Genomic DNA, 24977 nt, shown 5'->3' on the forward strand with positions numbered 1-24977 from the left:
TGCAGGGGACGTGTGCAGTTCCGGTCAAAAATCATGGAAAGCCCAGGGAGTCAGTTTGCCCAGTTTTTGTCCTTTCCGGATCGGTCAGTAGATGCACAGCAGTGTGTAAGTCTCCATGGGTATCTGGTTCAGGGGTTAACCTTTCAGTAGCTCTAAAGGAAAAATATTACAATCTCCTTATTTAGAGAGGACATCTCATTTTTTTAAATCCTCACCCAAGGATGTGTTTATTCATTTGAGGGGGTGGGGGGAGAGAGAGAAACATTGATTGGTTGCCTCCCATATATGCACGGACCAAGCAGGGATTGAACCCGCAACCTTGTGATGTACAGGATGACGCTCCGCCCTACTGACCCTCCCGGCCAGAGCGCTTTCCAGTCTAGAAGCGCCTCTGCAGGAGGGGCAGTGTATGAATGGTGCGTTCATCTGCGGTCCCCCAGGAAGGACTGGGCATCGCCTAGTGCCTCTGCTGTCAGAGAGCCACCTCCATTTGGGATGATCCCGCCCGCAGCTAAAAGGGGTCTGGGCTCGAGCACTGATAATCGCTCTCACTGTGTGTTTAGAGACACTGCAGATGGTGGGGAGCGATACCAGGAAGTGCAGACATGCTTTTATGTTCTCAAAGAATTCACTGTTTACTGGTTTCTAATTGGGGACCAGAGCACAAGGGAACAGATACCCATTCTAACTACAGAAAGAAAAAGTGGGGCGAAGATGTATTACAGATCTTAAGGAATTGCAGGAAGTATACATCCTTGGTACCCTTTTATGTCCAGTGTTGTATCTCCTTCCCACCCCGGCACCCGATTGCCCACGGGTCAGGGTCTCGCCCAGGCCCACGGAGCTTGACTGGAGGTGTTACCCCGTGGCACGCACAGGGCAGCCAGAGCCGAGAGCCGCAGGCGGTGCAGGTTGCATTAAACAGGAACCTTAGCGAGGAGGCCGTGATGGGCGCGTCTGACCTCAGTTTCTTTCAGGGATCAACAGTAGGGGTGGGGGGCAGGATTACCCGTCACACAGATACGGTCGGCTCATTTGCACAAAGTGCCTAGGACGGGGCCTCGTGCTTAATAATAGGGTAGCATTTTCAACCCGTGCTTGCTAATACGTGCCCAGATACGTCATTTTCTGATCTGATGTTTTAAATTTTGGGAAACGGTTTGGAGAACCAGAGATGAAACGGTGACCTGTGGGAAGCCGCTCGGAGCCTGTGAGTGCAGAGGTGCGGTGGCCGCCTCTCGGGGCTGGCGGCCTCATGACATCGCCGTCCAGTGTTTGTGTTGGTTTGTCGGCCCCGCCTGATTGGCTTTTGGTGAGCGTGCGTCGTTCACTCCTCATCAGGAACTTAGAACGAGGTTTCCTGCGCTTTTAGCTCTTTGAACTCCTTCGTTCAAATGAAATCTTGTACAAAACTTAGTGTGTAATAATACCAAAAAGATACCATACTGTTCTGCTTGAGACAAGATATTTTTGACCCCGTCTACCATCTCAGTTTTCTCTCCGTGCCTGCCATCTCCTCAGCAATCGTGAACAGAATATGCACAATCATGAGAAAGAACCTCAATTATGTATGCTTGTCACTTAGGGTTGCCTAAGTGACAAGCGTACAGAAGTCCAGGCACACGCTTATGTGCTTTAAGATTTTATCTTTGACTCTGATAACTGGAGTTGGTCCTGATACTACTGGTTGATACCGAAAGATGTGCCAGTAAATAGCCTGAAGACTGTTCTGCCTCACAGGCGTGGTTGGCCATATCACACGGTGTTCTGCTTCTAAGCCACACATGAGGTGCCCCTGTGTTATCGGAGTCCAGGTTCATCGTACCTGCCAGTAGTTGGTTTTTCTTTTGAATATTGGGACACCTTTACTAGTCATACATACCCTTCTTTGCGACATCTGCTCACAGCAGTGGAGTCAGCTGATGGCTTCCAGTGGGCAGATTCTCCCTGTGGGCATGTCTTTTGTTTATTGACAATATACCTGACCTCTCATTTTTTCTACCATTTTTCCTTGGATTGACTAGTTTTGCTCACTTCTGTTGTTGTCATACCGCGTGCATTTTAAAGTCACCTGAAGCCCTTTTCAGAACAATAAGAGGTATATAAAAAATGGTAGCGAAGTGTTTAGTAAACAGCACTTGTTAAGTCCCCCAGGCCATGGCTCCTCTTGGTGTGGGGCAAGGAGGCCTTTTACGTCCTCATCCTTGTGCACTGTTGAGGATAAGGAGTCTGGGGTTACGACTGCAGCTCCTATTAAATACCTGGTACTTCGCAGCTCTCCCTGCCATGATGAACTGCAGGTGCGTGACCTGAAAAGGCCACCTGGGCTTTCTGTTGTAGTTTTAGGGGTTTGAAGTGCTTTTTACCATCATTTGATCTTCCTCAAGTCCTACGAAGTAGAAAAGACAGGTATCACTCCTGTCTTCATGTGGGGACCCTGAGGGCCACCATCTAAGTAATTGGAGTTGACTTTACGATTAAGTCAGCTCGCCCTTGTCACTGGGCCTCGGCGGCGGCCCCCGTGCTGGCCTCTGTGGGTAGCAGGTTTGCAGAGAGGAGGACAGTACCCTTAGGCCTCTTTGCACAATGTATTTCTTATCCCTCTCCTCAAGGCAAAATGTCTTACCTAAAAAAAGAGAAATCAGCTTCTGGAATATCTCACAATAAACATTTTGGGCGTTTTAAAATATATACGCCAATGAAAGGTGTCTCTTGGCATTTTGTGTTTTTGTGGCTGATGGATAAGGATTATTATAATTTGGGAAATAGATGTGCTATCTGTGCAGATACATGAAAATCACACACTAATATTCCTGTCCTTGTTATGAGTGAGAGCAGAACCGTGCATCATAAGCACCTTATAGTGCGGGTAGAGCAGTGGGCCCCACAGTAGGCGTGTGAAGGCACCTGGAACAAAGAGCTGTGGCAGACGAGAGTAAAAGGGAGGGACAGCCATATCATTTCGCTGTGTCTCAGTAATATTCTAATTAAATAATTTTGAAGTCATTTAATTACCCGTCTGGTATATACCTGAGTACCTCCTATGTGCCTAGCATTGATCTGAAATTGGCCACATCATTTTGGACGCCTCCTTTTGTAAATAAAAGTTTCGTTGAAGTGCAGCTCTGCCCCTTCACTTACATGAACTCTGGCATCGTCTTCTCATAATCACGGTGGAGTTGAGCGCTTGCGACAGAGACCACATGGCACACAGAGGCTATACTATTTACTGCTGGGCCCTTGAGAGAAAAAATGTACCGGCCCATAATCTACAACACTGGGCATACAACCCTGAAGAAACTAATTAACTGTTCTCTGTATTAGGTATGGTTTTTCTCTTTTATATTCTCTCCTTACGGACTGTATTATTCATGCAGTGCTCGTGTTGAAGGATGATGTTGACTATTACAAGTAGCTGTCTGTGCTTTTCCTCCGAGTTTGGGGGGTATTTTCCGTAGCTGGCCCTGCCCTGAAACGGGCCACGGGGTAGGAGCTGTGTGCTCAGCTCCTTCCGGGAGTGGATGTCAGTTTGTGGGTAAGAAGCAGGAACACGGAAGACTCGACTCTGGTTGCCTGTGTCCCAGAATACGTCAGAGAGGACAATACCTGTCCAATGAAGTGTCATCAGCGTCAAGATTTAATAAAATGAACAATGTTATTGTTGTACTAAGGCCATTCCTAAGTGACAGTGGCAGATCTTCTGGTTGAGTGTGGCGATGAGGCTGTGGCGACTGCCTTGATCTGAGCCGGGGCTGCAGCTCTCCCCTCCCTGGTGGGGACACAGGCCGCGTGGCGAGTCAGCACGGGGAGACAGGCAGCCCGCAAGCCTGTTTTTATCAAGACGGCTTAGGGCCCCTGGACTTCTGGCCAGACCGCAGGGGTCTCCAGGGCGCACAGCTGCGCCTTGGGAACCGCCGGTTTAGAGCATGGGCTCCGGCAGCTCCCTCCCTTGGGAGCGGCGTGACCTTGAGCAGTGGGCTTACCCTCTCGTTCCTTGTCTGTGCAGTGGCGGCGGCCACAGTGCCCATTTTATGGCATCGTTGTAAGGACTAAAGGAGTTGATACTTATAAAGTGCTTAGAACAGTGCTTGGCACATAAAGCATTATATAAATAAATAAAGGTGTGAATAGTAAATCCAGTTATTTGAATAAAAGTGTTCTACAAAATACCAGGGGGAACAGAAGCGATTGAAATTCAGAGGGTGCCTGTGTTTAACAGAAGAAATCAGGGAGAGACATTTATCTATAAATGTTGGAAACTAAGCTGAAAAGGTGCCTTAGGAGAGGAGACCCCTTAAAGGTCAGACTGGAGGTGAGTCACAAAGTTTGCATGGTTGAATTATAATATAATCTTTAGGAGCAAAGAGGAGGGACTAAAATGAAGGGTTTTGTACATGGATCTTGTATTTTCAGATCCTAGTTTATGTTTGTCTTTTTGAAAAGAAAAGTGAATGAAAGTCAGGAATATGGAAACCAATGGGAAAATTTTGAGTGGGTTTTTCCCCCTTTTGCAAAAAAAGCATAATGGGTTGCCTTGTGCAGATGATAACTGTCTAATTCCTAAGGCATGCGATATGGAACTGGGGTCAGTTTGAGGACACAAAATTGACTACAACTTAATTGACTTGTGAAGTTACTATGTTCGGCTAAATTGGGCAAGTTGCAGAATGAACCCCTCGGAGTGGAGTGAAGGGCAGAGCGTGGAGCACGCAGCCCTGCTGGCAGAGCCGGCAGCAGAGTCAGGGTCTCGGACAGCAGCCCCATGTCCTTTCACAAGAGCCTGATCAGTGTCTTGCTTTGGGGTGAGTACCTGACCGCTCGCGGGCGAGGGCTGGCAAGGTGGCCGTTTCACCCGCGCGCTGGGCAAACCCCGCGGGCCCGCCACGTGCCGTGCACTAGTTCAAGCATCGGGGAGCCAAGCGGCCTGCGCCCCTGCCCCCGCAGAGTCCGTTTCAGCGGAGGGAAGGCAGGCCGCGCGAGATAACCTAATCGTCAAGGGAGAGGGAGGTGAGTGAGGAAGGAGAACACACCGGGCCGACATAGTTTCAGTGTCTGGAGTATAGATATCCTCAGATTCAGTGATTGAATGATTTTATAATTTTTAAGACACCCTGCATTTATTTAGTCTTGCTGAGTAAAAAGCCGTGTGCTAAATAGAGGAGGGTTTGTACCAAGCGCGGTACCGTCATTTTTGTCACTGTAGCTACAACTCTCCACAAAAACAGCACCTAGGCACACAGATTTGAATGAGTCCTGCCTTTCCGTATCCTTTGCTGTTGTTAGGTGATGAACATACATTTAAAAGAGACAGGTGAGACTTGGCAAGAGCAAATAATACTTAAAATTTACACTCAGCTTCGGGTGGGAGAATCCCACAGGGAACTGTGCTTGAGTCCCACGTCCTCCCAGCCTGCCCCATCAAAGCCACTTCTTTGTTCATTCCAGAAGTGGGCAGATTTTCTGGCCCCTCACGTAGTTTTGTTCAGCCCATACGCTGAGAATATTTGGTGGGGGGAGGTGTCAAAAAAGTGACCTTTTATAATGTGAAAATTCCATGAAATTCAGGTTTTTCTGGCTGTAAGTATAATTTTACTGGAGAATATCAGCTGTGCTCATTTGTTTATTGTTGTCGGTAGCTGCCTTTGCACGGCCCCAGCAGAGTCAGGTGGTTGGAGCAGAGCTTGTCTGGCCTGTGAAGCCTAAAATACCTGCTGTGTGGTCACTCACAGAAAACGCTGCCGGCCCCGCTGTAACCGTTGTGGGCAGGAGGCAACGCGCGCGGGCCATCGCAGGGGCCGCTTCTGTGCGGCGTGTCATTCCGGTCCCTGAAGGGCTTCCTTAGAGCAATAACGGGGCGGTGAGGTGTATATTTACCTTTAGGCGTGTCTTCGTATAGCCTAGTGTGTTGGCAATGATGAATTACCATGTGCTGGGGAAGAATGTGTAGTGCCCCAAAGGTGTTAGGACTTTCACGGTGGCCAGACTCCTCATGCCTTTTTATCCTCCAGCTCAAGAAGCAGCAGGAAAGACAACCTGGCCTAGGGGCCTGGGGACTGCCGTACAGAGAGGACCACAGAGCACCCCGACCCTGTAGGATCCTAACCCAGGTCCTCTGTCTCTGTCAGCGTGAGTAGCCTTCGTCCCAGGCGGTTGGTAGCAAGTCGTCCTTTCTCACCTGTGTGCCTTATGAACTTCCATGGAGTTCTCGGCCACCTCTGCAAAGGTCCTTGCCCCCCAGGACCTGCACGTGTTGCCCGCATGATAGGTGGAGGCCAGATGCTCAGAACCGTGCGAAATTCCCATGCGCCTCCAGGAAACACTAATCTCAACATCTGCACCAGGATGAGCATTCCTGTTTTGACCGATTGTATTAAAAAAGTAATAATAAGGCAGGATGTACCGTAAGTTCTGCTTAGTTCTCTTCTGGGAGATCCATATGGAAAGATCCATAACAAGGAAGATGGGCCAATTCTGCGTAGTTGGCAGAAAGGCAGGAGGTGGAGGGAAAGCTTCCAGAGGTAATGAAGATTCCAGATTGAAAAGGCCATAGGGAGTCACCTAGGAACCAGGGACCAACGCTGGTAAGATGCGTCAGGAGACTGAGAGCTGGCGGCGCCTTGCACAGGGGAGGACAGGCTGCGGGGGCCGGCTGGCGGGTTGTGGTTCTGGAGAGATGAGTCCGCTGCCATCAGGGGCTGGGAATCGGGGATTTTCATGTGACATTCCTCAGTTAGAAAGGGGTATTGAATTTCCTTTAAAAAAAAATTATCTATTTTTAGACAGAGGGGAAGGGAGGGAGAAAGAGAGGGAGAGAAACAACAATGTGCGGTTGCCTCTCACACATCCCTCACCGGCCCGCAACCCAGGCCTGTGCCTGACTGGGAATCAAGCCGGCGCTCAGTCCGCGGAGCCACACCAGCCAGGGCTGAATTTCCTTTGGAGCCTTAAAATATTTGTTCTTGAATTTTTATGCTAATGAGAATTTCTTAGGTAAAAAGACTGAAAGGAAAAACAAATTTTCTCAAGAGCTTGGTAAAACTAATTAAAGCTGCATAAAATCTTAAGGTTGAATAATGAGTGGAATTTTAAATTATCTTTAAATAAAAAGAATAAAAATTGATGAATGTTCACAAAGTAAGAGGGTGGACTTTGAAAGTCACCATCTTTTAGACAAAGGGGAAAACCTAGCCGCTCACTGCGTATAGGACTTTGGGCAAGTTATAAAAGTCTCTTTGAATGTCAGTTTCCTTGTTTTTTAAATGGCGTATCAATAGCACCAACATCGGGATTCTGGAGGGAATTAAATGCGATAATGTAAATAAAACAAAACAGTGCTTGGATCCTAACTTAAGTTCTGTAAGTGCTCTCCTAGGGGGTAGAAAGGGTGATGGGTTTGTCGTTTTGATTATGAAAGCACGTTTTCTGAATTCTCTGCAATTCATAGACTTTTTAAAAAATGATCCCATGCTCATCTGTTTTTGGTTGGTCTGGTCACCTTACGTCCCTCCTTGGATTTGTGGTTTTGTAACCCCACAGCGCAGCAGCTAAGGGGCTGTTTCCCTCCTGAGGGGCCCTACGCTGGTTTTGCTGGCCGAGACGTGCAGTGCAGGGCGCGGGCCTGCCGGCCTCTCCACACCTGCCCGTGCCCAGCGCTGCATACGCACGTAACCCCGGGAGCCCTTCTGTGAGTTGGCTCTTCCCCCGAATCTTCAGGGCAAAGGTGCGTTTGGAGGACCGAAGATGAGTAAGTGAGGGTGGTCCCCCGCTTTTCCCTTTTCACGGAGCTGTGAAATCCTTTGTGCTTTTTACCTGCCAGGATAATAGGGGTTTTTGTTTGTTTGTTTGTTTTTTAAATAAGAAAGCTCTTGACTTTGAAAACCATTGTTAATTTGCTGCTGTGCAGGGCAGTTTGGCTTTGGGAAATTGCCACTGTTGCCAGTTTTTCCATTTTAATCTTACTGTTCAGAAGCGGGTATTGTGACATACGACGACTTGGCGGTCATATTGTACTTTTAATCTGGCTATTTGCTTGAGTTTTAATAGAAATAGAATATTTCTCTTCTCTGGGTGCATGTGATTGCCAGCCATGCACTAAGGTGCCAGTGTGATTCTTGTCGTACATCACTTTAATGCCACTAATAGGCAGCACAGAATGCTTGGTGCTGGACAGTCTTTTTTTATTTATTGCCCTCCTCAGGAGCCTTGTTAGACAGTTTGTTTCTAATTAGACTCCCACCTCCGTAGAATTTTATTTTTACAGATACGCTGTATTCCGATTTATGTATTACATGTATACCTATGTTTTAGACATAAAGAATAAGAGTGTTTTGGTGTGTGCTCCCTTCCACCAGAAATCACTCTTTGCCCCCTGAAGGTGGTCCTGCAGGGTTCACAGCAGTGGGTTCTCCACCGTTTTCATTTCAGAACCTTTATATTCCCTAAAATTATTGGGTACGCTAAAGAGCTTGTGTTTATGTGGGTTCTAGCTAATGATATTTATCATGTTACAAATTAAAGCTGAGAACAGTTACAGAATATTTAATAATTTATTATAAAATATTTTATGGAAAAATAACCTACTCCTCCCACACCAAATTGGTTTAGTGAGAAAAGTGGCATTGTTGCATATTTTTGCCAATCTCTTCCAAAAGTCTGGCTTAATAGCAAACAGCCAAATTCTCTTAATTGCCTCTATATTTAATTTGTTACAATGCTACAAAGGAACACCAGTGTCTACTATGTGTGTAGCTGGGAAAGGAAGATATTAAAGGTTGTTCTTCTTTGGTATTACACTAAAAGAATTTGTAGTTTCTTAAAGGGATACATGCAGTGTAGAAGCTCGAACTATATAAAAGCTTTTTGCTCCATTACTTTGAAATGCATTCGTCTTTCACTTTGAACAGAGTCTCCCTTCGTGAACCACGTTGCACCGCTCTACACTGGTCACTTGGGAAGCACGGGCTCACTGGCTGGCGCTGGCCCTCCGAGTGCTGGTGTAGTGCCAGCTGCTCGCATGCCGTCAGCATCGCCTCTGGTCTTCGCGGAAACCCTCTAGAAATGGGAGGCACTTGCCAGGGTCGTTTTCACTTAAATGTTGTCCTTGGCCCTAAGTGCTGTGAGTTGTTTTTCTTGAGATGACAGGCTCACTTTGCTCATTTTTGAGAACATGTCTGACGTATACTCAAGTCTGAATAACTAGTTTGCCGGCCTTTTTAGAAATAAAAACCTTGTTCCATGACAAAGATGATTTGGTCAGCTTACAACGTGAACAGGTGCACAAGCGCTGCTTCCTCCCGCAGCCATCACATTGCTGTGCGCAGCAGAAGGGCTGTCTGCGTACCGCCCCGTTTGTCACGCAAAACACTAACAAGCCGTGTGTGTTCTGGGTGGAGAGCTAATAAAGTTAACTTGACCGCGAGCACACTGTACTTTGGTGCCACGGTCAGGATCAGGAAGGTCAGGCTTCAGGCGGTCACCCACTGTTGCTTTTGTGCATGTTGCCACAGTGAAAAAGGCGAATGGCTTAGTGTTAGTGGGAACACGGTTTGGCCTCGGTGGGGTCCCTGGCGCACACCTGGGGAACCCCTGGTGTGGAGCGTGGACTTCGGAGCCAGACTGCCTGTCGCGAGTCGCAGTGCCATCGCCTCCCAGCTGCGTACGTGACCTTGAGCCTTTGCCCTGATACTCAAAACAGACAAGCACGCTATCCCTTGGGGACAAATCCAGAAAACGTTTGTCATTCGCTTTTCTGCCTCCTCATTGTTACTACAGAACTAGAGGAGAGGTAGGGACCTAAGGTAGCAGATACCTATCACAGCAGCAAAGATTGGAGCCCGAAATGACTTGCCATGATGAAATAAGAAAGAAATCCCAAATTGTATTCTTAGGCTAAAGATCTAGGTATTCTTAACGATTTTATGGCATTTTTTTTAGAGGGACATGATAAGCTTGCGGCTTTGTTTTGTAATCCAGTCAAGTGCATTATTACTCTTGGTTCTGAAATCTGCGTGAGATCCCCCCACCCCCCAACAATCTGTCCTGATAGGTTAAGTGTGGGGGAAAATGTGTTAATGGTAATTTGAATGCTTTCCTTCATTGTTTATCAGGTCAAGGCAACCTCAGGGGGAAAACATGGCCCTCTCATTTTTCAAGATCCGTGAACATAGGCTCATCTTAAATGTACACATACCTTCATTTCACTTGGGAACTTTTCAAATAAGAGCCTGTTACTTACCTCCTGTCACGCTGTTCTGGCTGAAAGAGCCACTTGGATTGTAAGAGAAATTGCACGTTGGCTTCTTCCATCTGTCTAATTGATTTCTGCCTTCATGTGGTTTCCAAACAGTTCCTCTGTCTGAGATTTTTTAACTTTTAAATACTTCTAAAAAGTAGCATCTTCATCTAAGAGAGTCTTAAAAGTACAGAAAAGGTGCAGATCAGAAAAGGTCACCATTCGCTTTACCGTCCTTGATATGTCCTTTTTCGTCCTTTTTGATGATTAATAGGTACTCCTGTTGTTCTAATTGTCCACATATTGTATATACACTTCATATCGTGCCAGTACCTTTTTCTGATCATACTTAGTTTATGTTAAATGCTTTTCAAAAAGAAGAAATTGTACAAGTTAACACATGAACTTGGACCAAGGTTTAAATGTTCAGAAATTAATAGTATAACATAGCAAAACTTACCATGTATGTTTCTTACCACCAGGAATTCAGACTGAACTGGACCTAAAGGGTTTTCCTTAACAGCTGATGGAGTGGAATCTTGTGCACAGGAACCTTTCTCTAGCAGTTCTGTTTCCTCTCTAAGCTGGTGCAGATCTGCCTGTGCACAGTGCGTTAGTGATGGAAGCCCTGTTTGTGTTCTTTCAGTTTTTACCTTTTCTCTCCCTACCTTAGCCCACAGTCTTGAGATAGCTGCCTGGAGGGTTTAGAGGGGAGTATATGTGGGTGTGTCTTTATCGTAAAAAGCAAATGTGGATAATGTGTGATTGCAGTGTGTGCCTTTTTTGCTAATTCTCAGTAAATTTCAGGTGTGCAGCAGAGGAACATGGCTCAAGAAACTAATCACAGCCAAGTGCCTATGCTTTGTTCCACTGGCTGCGGGTTTTATGGAAACCCTCGCACAAACGGCATGTGCTCAGTGTGCTACAAAGAACATCTTCAACGACAGAATAGCAGTAATGATAGAATCAGCCCACCTGGTAAGTAATTTGGCTAAAACGCAGCACTATTCAGAACTGAGATACACTTGGATCACACAGTGTACCCGACACCCTTTTCTGCTCTAACATTATACTCACTTTACTAAGTTCACAGCAATAAAATGTCTCATTACATATGGTGGTTATCAGTGGTAGGGAGACAGGAGTAAGAGTATGTTTACCCGTTGAAAATAACTGCCGTAAATCCATCGCATAGTCTTACTTGCTGTGCTGTGAAACTCCATTATCGTGCTACCAGAAGCGTCCTTCAGATGTACAGAGCTCCCTTAGAAAGTAAGGTGAGGGAGTGGGGCTGCAGGGGGCCTTGGTTCTTTGACACGGGATGACTTCGGCAGGCAGAAGAGCTGTGGAAGGAAAGCGTGCATGACGAACAGCCACGGCCGGCTTCAGAGGCGGCGTCCCCGCTGCGAAGCGGGGGCACGGCCGTGTGACTCGGGGTTAGGAGGCCCGCCCCGGCCACCCGAGTGCTCTGCCTTTTCAAGTCAAAGGCTTCTCCCGGAATTGAGGATGGCTTTAAAGCATCCGCAGTTGAGTAAGGAGGATGGTGAGGATTCCAAGTGTAAGCTTTGCAAAAGTAAAGTATAACTAGCACTCCTCCAGCATCTGCCTCCTGTAAGTTCACGCCTGAGGCCGTAGGTTTCCATGGTCGTTGAACGTGCAGACTGGTACTTGGTTCATTTAAAATTTTGTGCGGAGGCTTTCTTGTCATTGCTTCATGTGCAAGGCGAACGCTGGAACCACTTCATCAGAACTCCTCCAGTTTTTCTTAAGGCTAAAATCAAACCAGTATAAATTACTATTTTTGAAATTAAATCATCATCTACATATCTGCTTATGAAGACCAGGGAAAATAATGCAGCCTAGTATGCTGAGCACAGCGTTTAATTCTGAACCTAGGTTTGCCTCAGTACTAAATGACTTCTGTTGTAAATATCTCATTTCTCTACTGGTACCTGGAAGATGTTTGTGAGTTAAAGGGTTTGGTAACACTCAGTCCTGAGAAATGGAAGTTTAGTTTACTAATATACACAGTTTGTATATGGTTTCCTCCTTCATGGTTAAAATGAATGTATTTTCACCGGAAAACTGTAGTATTGAAGAAACTTTAACTAAAAGAAGTGACCCAACATATTATATAGTTACAACAAAGTTCATACACTATATTTTGTGGAAAACTGATCTTGATTTTTTTAGATAAGGTGTTGGACTGCCCAGAGTGCAGAATCACTAATACGAAATGTGGTACCATTGCAGCGACTTCTGTCAGTAGTCTGTCGGAATCTCTACCAGTTCAGTGCACAGACGGCGGCGTCCCAGAAGCCCAGTCAGCGCTAGACTCCACCCCTTCACCTCTGCAGCCAAGGTAGGGTGTGGTCTCTCGGTGGGGATGGGAGAGCTAAGGAAAAGTACAGGACATGCTCCGTATTTGATCAGTCCTATTAAGGAAAACTGTGCAAAGCAAACTAGCTTAAAATCGTATCTGTCTCATTATCATTACTGAGTAGTTGGAATAGGCTTTTTCTGTTTGTTTTTGCATTGAGGTGGGGGTAGGGGGGTTGTCTTTTAAGTCCCAGCTTTCCTTTTCAGATAGCTTTCCCTTTGTCCCTTCTCCTCATATATTCTAACCCTCCGCTGAAATCCTTTTGGAGCATGCCTAGGTTCTTCTAATTATAGTCCTGTTCTGCAAATACTAGTATTTCATTTTAAAAAGTCTTGTCACAAGTTTTCTTTTTCATATCATGATGTGGTAGTTACATTATTTGTGTTGTAGTGTATTTTTTCTTTTTAACTTTGAAAAAGTTACATCATTTAGAGGCCTGAAAATACAGAATAGTTATTTATTTTTATCCTACCATTAGGAAACCAATACCACGTTACTACTGCATAGTTTATTTATTGTTTAAAAAATTTTAATTGGTTTCAAAGAGAGACATCAATTTGTTGTTACCACTTACTGACTGATGCACTCACTGGTTGATTCTTGTATGTGCCCTGACTGGAGATCAAACCGGCTCCCTTGGCGTATCGGGTCAGCGCTCTACCGGGCCAGAGCTCCGTAGTTTTTTTTCCCCACTTCCTGAGAGGAGACATTCCATTTTGCCAGTATGTCGTTTACAGCTTTGTGTTAGGGTTCCTTACGTGTGTCTTCATCGTGCTACTTTTCATTACATGAATTCACACACAAAGGATACATACTGTGGCTTTATTTCCAAAACAGTAAACTTCTGGCTCAAATTTGTCTCCAGTTACAAAGACCTGTGGTGGTTTAAGTTGTAAAAAGTACTTTTGTGTTAATTCTTGTCTTAATGATCTACTTAGATATGTTGAACTTTTCCTTATATCACGTTAGGGACTGTTCATGCATAGAGATGATCTTTTAAAATCTGAATATTTTTGCTTTCTAGTCCTGTATCAAATCAGTCACTTTTATCAGAATCTGTAGCATCTTCCCAAGTGGACAGTACATCTGCGGACAAAGCAATACCTGAAACAGAAGACCTGCAAGGTTTGCATATGAACTAGCATATATTTTGTCATTTGTTTAACGTTTCAATATTATAGGTCAGGCACTGTCCTAGGTGCATATATTTTTTAAACTATGTGCCTAACATTTTAACATTTTTATATTTATTTTCTTTATAAGCAGAATATTTTAATATCCTCAAGTATTTAATGAACTGAAATATTGGGAACCATTTCCCACATATATAAAATTATGCCATCACCATAAACTTAGAAACTTCAAAGTCTGTTTAGTTTGAGAAATATATTTAAATGAATGAGTGGTCGCGTCACATTATCTGTTATTATTTCAGTCAGTTTAATCTAAATAGTATTTCCTCTCCAAGCAAACCGGGGCTGCTGGTTTGAGAGCAGTCTCTTGTTTTTGACTCAGGTTTCCTAAGAGACTGTTTAACTTGACTGGCAGTCACCCTCTCTCCCCATCTGGGACTGAAGCACAACATCACATTTGGTTACTTGTATTTACAGGTGGTATCTCTTATTCTTGCCCATTTTCTTTGTATCCGCATCATGTGAGTCCAGGTGACCTAGGAAGACTTGGACTATGTGGGCTTTCTTAGCAGATGGGAAAGTAGAGGAGGTATTTGCCAAGTAACCTGGGCTTAAGGAGTTATATTTTGCCACTGCATGAAACTGCGCTCATCAGAGACGGATGCTCTGGAAAGACAGGCCGGGGATGAACAGAGGGTCATTTTGCTTGTGGCAGGAGTCGCAGAGAAGACGCCTTGGCCCGTGGAGTCTTCCGCGGAGCCTTCCGCAGAGCACGGCGTCCACGTGGTGACGGCAGAGGCGTCTGTCAGTCTCAGCTACAGTTCATTGAAGTGTGAATTAGTCAGGCCGGTTCAGTCCTTGCTCTGACCTCATGCCCAAAAAGTAATTGGCGTGAAGAGCCTTTTTGCCAATTTTGCTATAGCAGGAAAATATACTATGTGGCGAACATTAGTAGTTCACCCAACATATTATTATGAACTCATAAATATGATTAAGTGAATAATTTTATTTTTAGTTAACCAGAAACGTTTAAGGAAGGGCAGAGACGACGGATATTTTAAAAGCAGAAATAGAAAAATTCCCAAGATTTAGTTATCCACTGGACTTGGGAAATGAGATGAGGGTGGGGCTACAGCTGTCAGTTTTAGGGCGGTGGCGGTGGTGTGGTTGCTGTAGACAGACTGAGAGCAGCCATAACGCTTAGCAGGGTCTTAGAGTAAGCCAAAAGTAATCGCATTTCAAAATGTAAAGAGCTCAGTTGGAGGCGGTGGGTAAATAGTAGGTATTTAAACATGCGATCCGTGTCAGGTCTGAGATTTGGAAGTCCTCGGCACAGGTTGACGAGAGGCTCAGAGCACGAGGAGCAGGTGGACCGGGGAGTCAGCAAAGGGGAGAAAAGTCATCCAGATCTTCGGGCTTAGTGTCAGGCCGCGGATGCTGGGGGGAGTTTCAGGAAGCAAGGGCTGCGTAGCTGTTTTGAGAGAGAGCAAATAAGGAAGGAGCCGCACAGGCCATGACTCACGAATACGCTACTTATGTCTCACAATGGAACATATTTTACATTATGGATAGTGAAAAAAAAGTACGCTGCTTAAGAATACAATACCCATTGTTGGACAAGTCTGAGAAAGAGTGAAGATTGTAAGTTCATTGTGTTTGGAGGAAAATAGAATTTTCTGTACTTATCCCTGAGCACGTTAATACAAAAGATGGTCTTGACGCTGTATTAAGAGAAATTAGAGGGGCACAGTGGTGGTTAAAATTGTAAAAGCTTCTTTGTAGTGGCTTTTAGGTTAACCTAGTATTAACTTTCAAGTGTATTTCACAAATTAGCATTCATCATTTCTGCATAGCAGAATCTTTGAAAAATCTGGTGTAACTTTCATTTGCACTTGAGAGGATTCATTTTCAATGTATAAAATCTCTTAGCCGAGGTTTAAAAAATATCTCGCTTATACTTTTGAATTAAGAATGTCTTATTATAAAACACACACACACAGGTGTGAATCTATATATAGACTCATACCATCATAACACATAAATGTACTTGACAGGAACAAAGGCAGAACATTTTTTTCTGCCTATTTAGGAGATGGACAAAAAGAGGGAGAAAAGGTCTTTGGCTCAAGTCCGTGGTCATTTCAGCAGGAACTGGAGCCCAGGCACATGACTCTAGGCTGTGGAAGCGGTTTGTATTGCTTCCTGGGCTGGGGAGTGGATGTGTATTCCTGATGCCACATCGAGCCGCTCTCTGTTCCCAGGGTAGGATCAACTGGTTTGGTGACCTACCCAGGTACCTGTTTTCCTCATTACTCCATTTGCATCCCTCAAGGGAGATATAGTTTACTAGGAAGACTAACCAGGTGGAGGAGAGTATACCTGGGTAGCAACTGTGTGCCTAAGCCAGAATTTCCTAACATTTTTTATTGGAGTTCTCAGAATAGTGTCATTGAAACAGCTTTTTTCCCTGTGGGTGATCTGCTTATAATTAGCATCTGTTGCCACCAGGTGGGCGGGACCGCTTTCATTTTGTACTCATGACTGAAACATTTTTCTCATGTTTAACCGAGGATTTAGCATATTATATAGCATGGTTCTCATTTAATTGTTTTAAATTTAACAAGTAGCAGTATCTTACACAGTGTCACTTAGGAATGCCATTTACAAAAACTAACTTCAAGGAAAAAAACCTCTAAGTATTTTGGTGCACTCTAAACTGTCATACTTGATTGTCCTATTCAACAATATGCTTAAGTCTTTGTTTAACCTCTCAGTCCTTCAGATACAGGATCCTAGTAAGTAGAATGTGGAATTGGATTCAGAGGTTCTGTTGTTTTCAAATCTCGACACCCTGCTTCTCTGATCCTTATTTTCATTAACTTTTAAAGGAGGCTAAGAACCGTGTCCACCTTATAGGGTGTTATTAGGCAGTGAAATAATGGAGATGAAGTGAGCTTGGTAAATTACAAAGGATATTTTTACTCGTGATGCTGCACTGATTTGGGAAACACAGGAGGTTAACAGTAAGAATCTTGCAGCTTTTCAACAATAGAACGAAGCCCCATTTTAAGGTGGTGAGCTCTCCGTCACTGAAGCATTCTAGGACAGCTGGGTCATTTATCAGGCATGGAGTGATAGAGGGGAGTGGAATACTCCACTCCGAGGGTTCCTGAGTCCACACAGTCTCGAATTGTTGAATCAGTGGTTCAGACAATCAGAAATAGTCCCTTTGGACTAATTTAGGAAAGCTGTATGGATTAAAAACGAGATTTATTCTGATTTTAAAGAGTGGGTAAGAATAGCCAAAACAGTCTAGAAAAAGTAGAACCAAGTTGGTGGAGCACTGAGTTACAGGCTGCAATAATCCAGACCTCATGGTGCTGGCCTGAGGGTAGCCGCACCGGAACTTGACTGAGAATGTCCAGAGCATTGTCCATACTCATCAAAATGCGGAAACAGCCCAAATGGCCGTCAGCAGATACGTGGACAAAACTGGTGTCCACACGCACAGGACTGGTACTCAGCCACTAAAAGGAACGACGTCCTGGACGTGCTCCAGCAGGGACGGACTTTGAGAACCTGCTAAATGAAAGAAGCCGGGTGCAGAAGGCTCCTGCTGTGTCATTCTGCGGACGTGAAGGACAGGCGCAGCGAGGAGGGCTTGTTGCTGGAAAAGAGAGTGAGAGCAAAAGCGTACAGGTGGGAAAAGACGAAATTTGGGAAATAGGTGGTGACAGCAGAAGTTGCTGGAGTGGCCATTTCAGGCAAGTATATGTTGGAACGAAAGCTGGAAAGGGTCTTTAAAGCTCCAGGTTGTGGAAAATCCCACAGCTCCTTGGTTGTAATTGATGCTCAGGGAAGAGAGCCGTTTCGAAAGTGGTGGTTTAAGAAAACACAAAGTTGGGTTTTACGATTCATTTAACAGTTTTTGCCCTGACAGCTGCGAATAGAAACTGACCTCAGTAGAGCTGCTCTGTCTAGGATGATGGCCACCGGCGTTGTGTGGCTGTCTAGCACTCCCAAGGGAGCTGGTCTGAAGTGAGACATTTAGTACATATTTGCTGGCTACACTGTGAGTGTAACATGTGCACTGGGTTTTCGAGACTAAGCACACACACAACAAATGAAGTATTTCATTAATGTGGCTATGTTGGTTACATTTTTAAATGATAATATATAGTTTATCAGTTTTTACTTTTTTAAATTCTCTCTTTTTTTTTTTATTTTTATTTATTTTTTTTTTGGTGGGAGCGGGGTAGACAGGGAAACATCGCTTTGTTGTTCCACTTATCTGTGCATTCCATGGATGATTCTTGTATGTACCCTGACTGGGGATTGAACCCACAGCCTTGGCATATTGGGATGATGCTCTAACCAAATGAGCTAGCCAGCCAGGGTAGTACCTGTTTCTACTTTTTAACGTGGCTGCTAGAAAATATAAAATTAAATATATGACTCATTTCTTTTGAACCCTGCTACCATACCGGCTAATTTTTCTTTGGAATATTAAAATTTTCTCATTTTGTTACGAATTTTTGAGCTACAAGTAACATAAAACATTTGGTCTAGCCCCTCATTTTGCAGGTAAGCGAAGGCAGTCCAGAGAGGGGAACTGAGTTTTATCCCAGTGGGTCACGGAAATTTGTGTGTTCGTTCAGTCTCTGTTGGGCAGCTGCTCTCTGTCATAGGTGTGCAGTGTGAGCAGAGTAGGCCCCGGCCCCCAAATGCTTAGTCTGATCCTTGATGAGGAGGCTTGTCACAACCTTTGGAGGAAGGGTATGTGCTCTTGTTACATAGATATTGTGTGTACTATGCGATAATGTTTGGAGTTCCCTATTCATGGCATCTGATGTTCGCTCTCATTCATCACCGTGTGTTTCTATACCCCCAGAGGTAGTGCCAAATAGTTGTGTGTACTCATCAGCATATTTGTGCCTGCCTTTCCTTCTTCTCTCTGTCTCTCTCTCGTTCTTTCTTTCCCTTTCCCCCCGCCTCCTTTCCCTTCCTTCCTTTTTACAGGACCCAGAGCAGAGGGCCTTGTTCCTCTTGAATGTGATGCTCCATGCGGGCAGTGAAACTGATGTACCTGCCTGGTGCTTTTTGAAGAATATTCAAAGTAGAGGCCGGTGGACTTTGTCTCCTTGCAATTCTCATTAAAAATTAAATCAGCCAGTGCTGTGCTGCGGTTTGTTTCACAAACACTGCCCTTGCGTCGGCTTCCCAAATGGACCTTTAGGACTCGTGGCTGCAACACCAGCAACCTCCTGCTGTTAATCAGTAACAAGCAGGTGATCTCCTTCCAATTCTCATTCCAGAATATGAAAAACTGCCTGTCTTGAGGACACCGTTCTTATTTTGGCCTCAGGTTCAGTGAGAGTATGGTCCTTTAGCCTACAACCCACTGAATGGCACTTTTCAGGGACTGAATTGTTTCTTTTCACATAACATAGTTTGATTAGGCATGTTTTAGTCTTAAATCTCACATAGAAACTGAGGAAACGGGTTATTTCTGGGAATCAAGAGATTTTGACAGAATACTCTTGTCATCTTGCCCATGAATTCATGTGGTGACCATTTCAGGCCACCTGCCTATAGTGTCAGATGAGCTGGGGTTCCTTTAGTCTTGTGGGGATGTGGTGGACATTAATCGGCTTCACATGGGAACCCTGGCTTTCAAGCCTCCTGATCCAGCTCTGGAAAGGTTGCGCGTCCACCTCATCTGCAGGGAATCACGTAGACGAATCTCCAGGTGAAGCCCCGTGGAACGCCTCTGTGGTGTGCGGGAGCGTTTGTGTGCCGAGCAGTGAGTGCGTCATCTCCCCGCTCCATTCCCAGGAGCCACTCAGAGTTTGTGTCTCAGGAGCAAGCCAGTTCTGGTAAAAGTGTGATCTTGGGATGGTGGTGTTACTGCCATTATAAAATGTTAGTTACATTAGTTTATTTGAATGTAATTGGGAGAACAGATTAGATATAAGGACTTACAGATTTCAGAAACAGTAAGTATAATAGATTCTTGTTGGATTGCAAGCAAAACCTTCTCCAAGCTCTTTGCACACAGCCCAGCCTTATCTGGAAGTGTTCTAGGGGCTGGGGATAAAATTATAAGCGAGACACGCAGCCCTGCCCTTGGACAGCTTACATTCCAAGATATTTAGTTAGAGAAAATGAAGGGTTTTATGTGTCCATATTCTGTTTCAAAAATAAAATGTATGTATTAGTACAGCTGTCTCCCGTCTAGTTTCAGAATGTCTGGGTGTGCAGTAATCACGTTGTAGGTAAAGAAACGGACAAGGGTGTGGAAGAAGTATTCCCCAAAGAAAGGACAACTTTTACAGAAGCCCAAAGATAGATAAGAATTTGATATATTCAGGGAAAGGACAGGTACTTCAGTGTGGCGGAAGCACGGAGCACGCAGGAGGCAAGGCGAGAGACAAGGCTGGAGGAAGAAGGACAAGAAAACCATGAAGGGCCTGGCCATTAGCCTGGGGCTAGTGGGGAGTCTGGAAATTTAAACAATGGAGGGCACCTCGGGAGATTCTCACTTTAAGGTCACCAGGTGGGAAGCATGGACTGAAGAGGGGCTTGTGGGTGCTGCCAGGTGGTGGCCTGGGGCTGCAGGGTAACGCGGAGGGAAGCTGCAGAGCCGAGTCCGCTTGAGCGCAGCCTTCAGAAGACAACGGCCCGGGGGACGTGAGGGAGACCGGGGAAGGCCTTCTGGGCTAGTTGTGGGCGGTGCGGGTAGAGGGGCCGGCCGCGGCCTCGAGGGTGGTCACGCGGTAGGTTCCAAAAGAGGAGGACTTGTGGTGAAATGGGGGGCGTTGAGAACTTAGTCCAAGGCAAGTCACTGTTTTAGAGCCAGTGTCTTGTCTGCCAGGTCACATGAGAGGTGGCGTCCAGCGGCAGCATCCAGGAGGCCTGGGGTAGTTCGTGACAGGAAGGGTCACGGTAGTGCCAGGGCAGTAGTTTGATCTGAGTCTTGGTGCAGCCGGCCTTGGTTTCACTGCTTACATGCATCCATGAAAGTAGTTTTAAATTTTATCAATTTATCTTATTTCTAACATTTTAAGATTTTATCTGAAACATTCTGAAAATTTCAACCATACTTAGTATTCTGTTGAACCTTGGTGTCAGCCTTTTTCCTCCCCTTTTTTTTTCTGAGAAGCGTACTTCGTTCTGACCCCAGCAAAACTTAGAAATTTGCATAGGGCCATTTTCTTACAGACTCCCTTACGATATGCAAGTAGTATTTTAAGTGTGTGTGTGCATGCCTTTTATTGATCAATTACAGAAGTATTGTAAAAATTAGAAAATTGAGACACTGTGAACATGTCAGTGTATTTTCTGCATGACTGTACATAAGTTCCGTACGTTCCTACATACCAAAGGGTCATGTTATGTAAATTACTTTGTAACTTAATGTGACATAAATAAATCTTTCCATAATTAAATAAATTCTTCAGTTATCCTGTGAATAACGAATCAGTGGGGGTGGGGGACAACCACCACCCAAATGTCGCTTACTGAATAACTAAATTTTACCACCTTCCTATTTTTGTCAGCTTCAGTATCAGATACGGCACAGCAGCCATCTGAAGAGCAAAGCAAGTCTCTTGAGAAACCAAAACAGAAAAAGAATCGCTGCTTCATGTGTAGGAAGAAAGTGGGACTTACTGGTAAGGGCCCAAGTCAAATGGTTCAAACTTAAGATTGCATTTTAAAATAATTCCTGGCTTCCTATTTCAAGTAAGATTGTTTCTATTTTCATATGAGTTAATACTGGATACGTTTCAGCTTCTGAATTTTCTTAAAGAAATAAAAGTAGATTTAATTATATACTTAAAAGTGAAATGAATAGTTTTCTTTTAAAAAATCATTTCAGCTGAGTTTGAGAGTATTAGACAAGGTAGGTCAGTGTGCCAGATGCTGCAAGAGGGCAGCGATGTGGCTCCTGCCTTCAGAGAGCCGGAAGCTGTGTCAGAGGGAATAGTTAAGCCCTTGGCGAGCTGTGAGGCTTCATACAAAGGGCTAATCATAGGTGGCTGTGAGGGTTCAGGGAGGTAACACATGTAAGGCGATCAGCCTTGTGCTGCCGCACAATAAGTAATCAATACAGGTTGACTGCTGTAACAGCCGGCAGGCAGCTTTGTTACTAAGAGAGGGAGAAAGGCAGTGTTCAAGAGGCTACTTGGGTATTTAGCAAAGGAAGCACAGGAAGTGCCGTCTGGTAGATTGTTTTGGGAATTCAGGGAGGGAAGTGATTATTGATTTGTATAAGAGAAGAAGAGAAGAGGCCCATCAAGGAAAATGTCATGAAGGCAGAATGTTTCAGCTGAGACTTGAAAAATTAGCAGGACTTACAACTGATGGAAACGGGCATTTCAGCCAGAAAGAAGAGCTTTTGAAGGAAAACTTGGAGAAGGGAAAGAACAGGGCGTGTCCAGGGCAGGAGTGGGGAGGTAGCTGTGGCGCACAGTATGTGAGCGTGTTGGACGCTGCAGGCAGACAGAAGCAGAGATCAGGCTAGTGCTGTGGCCGGGGGGAAACTGGGGGCAGAATTTCGGGGAAGCAGTTGCAGCTACAGTAGTGACCATTTATTGTCTACTATGTGCCAGACATTGTGCTGAATACAGTGCATGGGCTGAGAAAAGAACAGATAAGATTTTAAGCGAAAGGATGTTTTAGGAAGGTTCCTCTGGCTAAGGAGTAGGTTGGAGGTAAAGAGGAAAGGAGATTTCAGTCTGACATCAAAGATGTTTAAGGCTGGCCCATCCAAACGTGAAAAAAAAAAAACATTTGAAAATATACATACATAGTATCAAATACAGTCTTTCTAAATCTCAGAATCTCTGAAACTTTATGATTGGAGGGCTGAGATTTACTAATTCTCATGTTGTCCAGTCTATCAGTCTGGGGTTATTGTTGGCCTCATTCTTCATTAGTTGTTATTATAAAGCCACAGATACAGTTTTATAATAAAAAAATATGGTAAAGGAAGTTTACAGTTCATGTCAATGTTTAAAATACTGATTTCCTGTGTCCCATTTCCAATAATTTCATCACACCATAAAATCCTCATTTTGGAGGGCAGGACCAGTTTTGTGTACAGACTGCCCACCTTCCTTACACTTCTCTTTTGTCTTCAACTTTGGGCATTTTCCTAAACTAAGTAGAGTTTGTGTGTATTTACTGTGTGGTAAGTACTTACTACATTCTTCATTTAATCCGTACAGTAACTAAAATTACAGTTGCAGAAACTTGAGGCTCAGAGAGACTTAAGTAATTTGCAGGTATGTCAGTAAGAGGTCTGTGCTCAGATGGCCTAACTCTAGACCCCGTGGTCTTAATCACCAGGCAGAGTCTGTTCGCCCTTCCATGGGATGGTAGCCAAACAGAGCTGGCATGGGCGCCGTGTCATTTGTAACAGTTCGGTCAGAGGGCTCGTTGCATCTTTCTTAAATATGAAGATCGCCTTCTGACAGTAAGCCTATTTTCAACATCGTAGTATTTGGATTTGAGAAATGTTTCACATTTTCAATTTAGTGATCTGTTTTTGATGGGAAGGAAGTGGCCATGCCATAGGTAAGGACACTCGAGCTCAGAGAAGTGGTTGCGATCTGCTCCGGTACAAACCAGGTACAAGGTAGGAAGCTGTCAGCTAGTGAATTTTGAGAATGTGTAGAATGTTCTTGGGTTGCGAAACTGCTTGTTTAGAATGATGGTTTAGATTGTTGCCCTAAATAACATGATCTGTTTAACATTAATTATGCTAAAGCACTTAATATTTAGACCTTGCATCCAACTCAGGTTTGTGTATTAATCCACTTTCAGGGTTTGAATGCCGGTGTGGAAATGTTTACTGTGGTGTACACCGTTACTCAGATGTACACAATTGCTCTTACAATTACAAAGCCGATGCTGCTGAGAAAATCAGAAAAGAAAATCCAGTAGTTGTTGGCGAAAAGATCCAGAAGATTTGAACTCCTGCTGGAATACAAAATCCTTTCACCATCTGCAAACTAAAAATTGACTTGAGGTTTTTTTTTCCTAGTCATTGGGAATGTAGAGCATTGTATCTTGCATAGACCTTTTAATCATGCATGTCATCAGAAGAATAGATTTTTGTTTTTGTTTTGAAAATGACTCTGAACATTATTTCCATTGCAGTTTCTGTGGCTGAAAAGACTTAAGTAAACTTTACAAGTATTATCCTTTTAAGATCATTTTAATTTTAGTTGAGTGCAGAGGGCTTTTATAACAAATGGGGAGAAATTTTGGAGGGCTGTGATTTTTCCAGTATTAAACATGCATGCGTTAATCTTGCGGTTTATTTTCTCATTGTGTGTGTATATATAGCTTTTCTCTGCAGCACGATCTCTCTTTGGATAATGCCCTGTAGGGCACAGCTAGTTACCAGTAACTGAATGTATCTTAATCACTATGGCTGCTTCTGTTTTTTTTTCATTAACAAAGGTTATACATATGTTAGCACATAGTTTCTTTGCACCCACTATTTATGTCTGAATCATTTGTCACAGGAGAGAGTGTGCTGATGAGATTCTAAGTTTGTGTGTTTTTAATTTTTTTTCCTTTTTTTTTTCTTTTTCTTTTTTTTTTTTTTTTTTTGAGCAAGGGAAGGAAAAGCTGTATGCATTTCATTGCTGACTGCAGGTTTCTTTCAGGTTCATCTGTCTGTGTGTACAATATGAAGAATGATCTGAAGTAATTGTGCTGTATTTATGTTTATCCACCAGTCTTTGATTAAATAAAAAGGACAACCTTAACGATTCTGTGGATTGCCTTTTCTCTGTTATTGTTCCTGTAGTTGGTTTTGATTCTGTGTCCTGTAGTTTTCTACTTCACTAATTTTGTAAGAGAACTGTTGTTCGTCTCACATCTGTCTGTGACTAATCTCACGATGATATATTATGATCTTACATTCCTATGAGCTGAAGATGTCAATATTTCTTTAAAGCCAAGCACTTCTGGGAGCATTTAAGATCTTGCTTCCCGGCATATGTAGTCAGTTTGGCTCAAACTCATAAAATTAAAAAAAAAAAAAAAAAAAAGAGGCCAAGAACTTCTGTCACTTAGGATATGATACTTTCTAGCTCTTGACTGATTCCCTGTTCTACACTTTGTCACACTGAATTAGCATCTAGGTGAAGCTACTCTTTCTGGTGGGATTAGAGAAACTGAAGTCATAATTCAAACAGAGCAGTTGGAGAATTGTAGA

The 24977-nt window shown here is 44.1% G+C and overlaps 1 protein-coding gene across 7 annotated transcripts in view; it reads left to right on the forward strand.

Moving 5' to 3' along the window:
- ZFAND6 (zinc finger AN1-type containing 6) overlaps window positions 1-24512 on the forward strand; it is a 49483-nt gene extending 24971 nt beyond the window's left edge. For all 7 annotated transcript variants that reach the window (XM_054588933.1, XM_054588976.1, XM_054588952.1 and 4 more), the window contains 5 exons: window positions 11039-11209; window positions 12485-12593; window positions 13636-13736; window positions 21304-21417; window positions 23573-24512. In XM_054588933.1, coding sequence (XP_054444908.1) covers window positions 11039-11209; window positions 12485-12593; window positions 13636-13736; window positions 21304-21417; window positions 23573-23721 — 644 coding nt within the window. In that variant the 3' untranslated portion in view covers window positions 23722-24512. The remainder of the gene's footprint in view (window positions 1-11038; window positions 11210-12484; window positions 12594-13635; window positions 13737-21303; window positions 21418-23572) is intronic.
- The last annotated feature ends 465 nt before the right edge of the window (window positions 24513-24977 follow it).

Source organism: Pteronotus mesoamericanus, unplaced genomic scaffold (assembly GCF_021234165.1).
Source record: "Pteronotus mesoamericanus isolate MK-2021 breed Mesoamerican mustached bat unplaced genomic scaffold, CSHL_Meso_final contig_1242, whole genome shotgun sequence".
Lineage (NCBI taxonomy): Eukaryota > Metazoa > Chordata > Mammalia > Chiroptera > Mormoopidae > Pteronotus > Pteronotus mesoamericanus.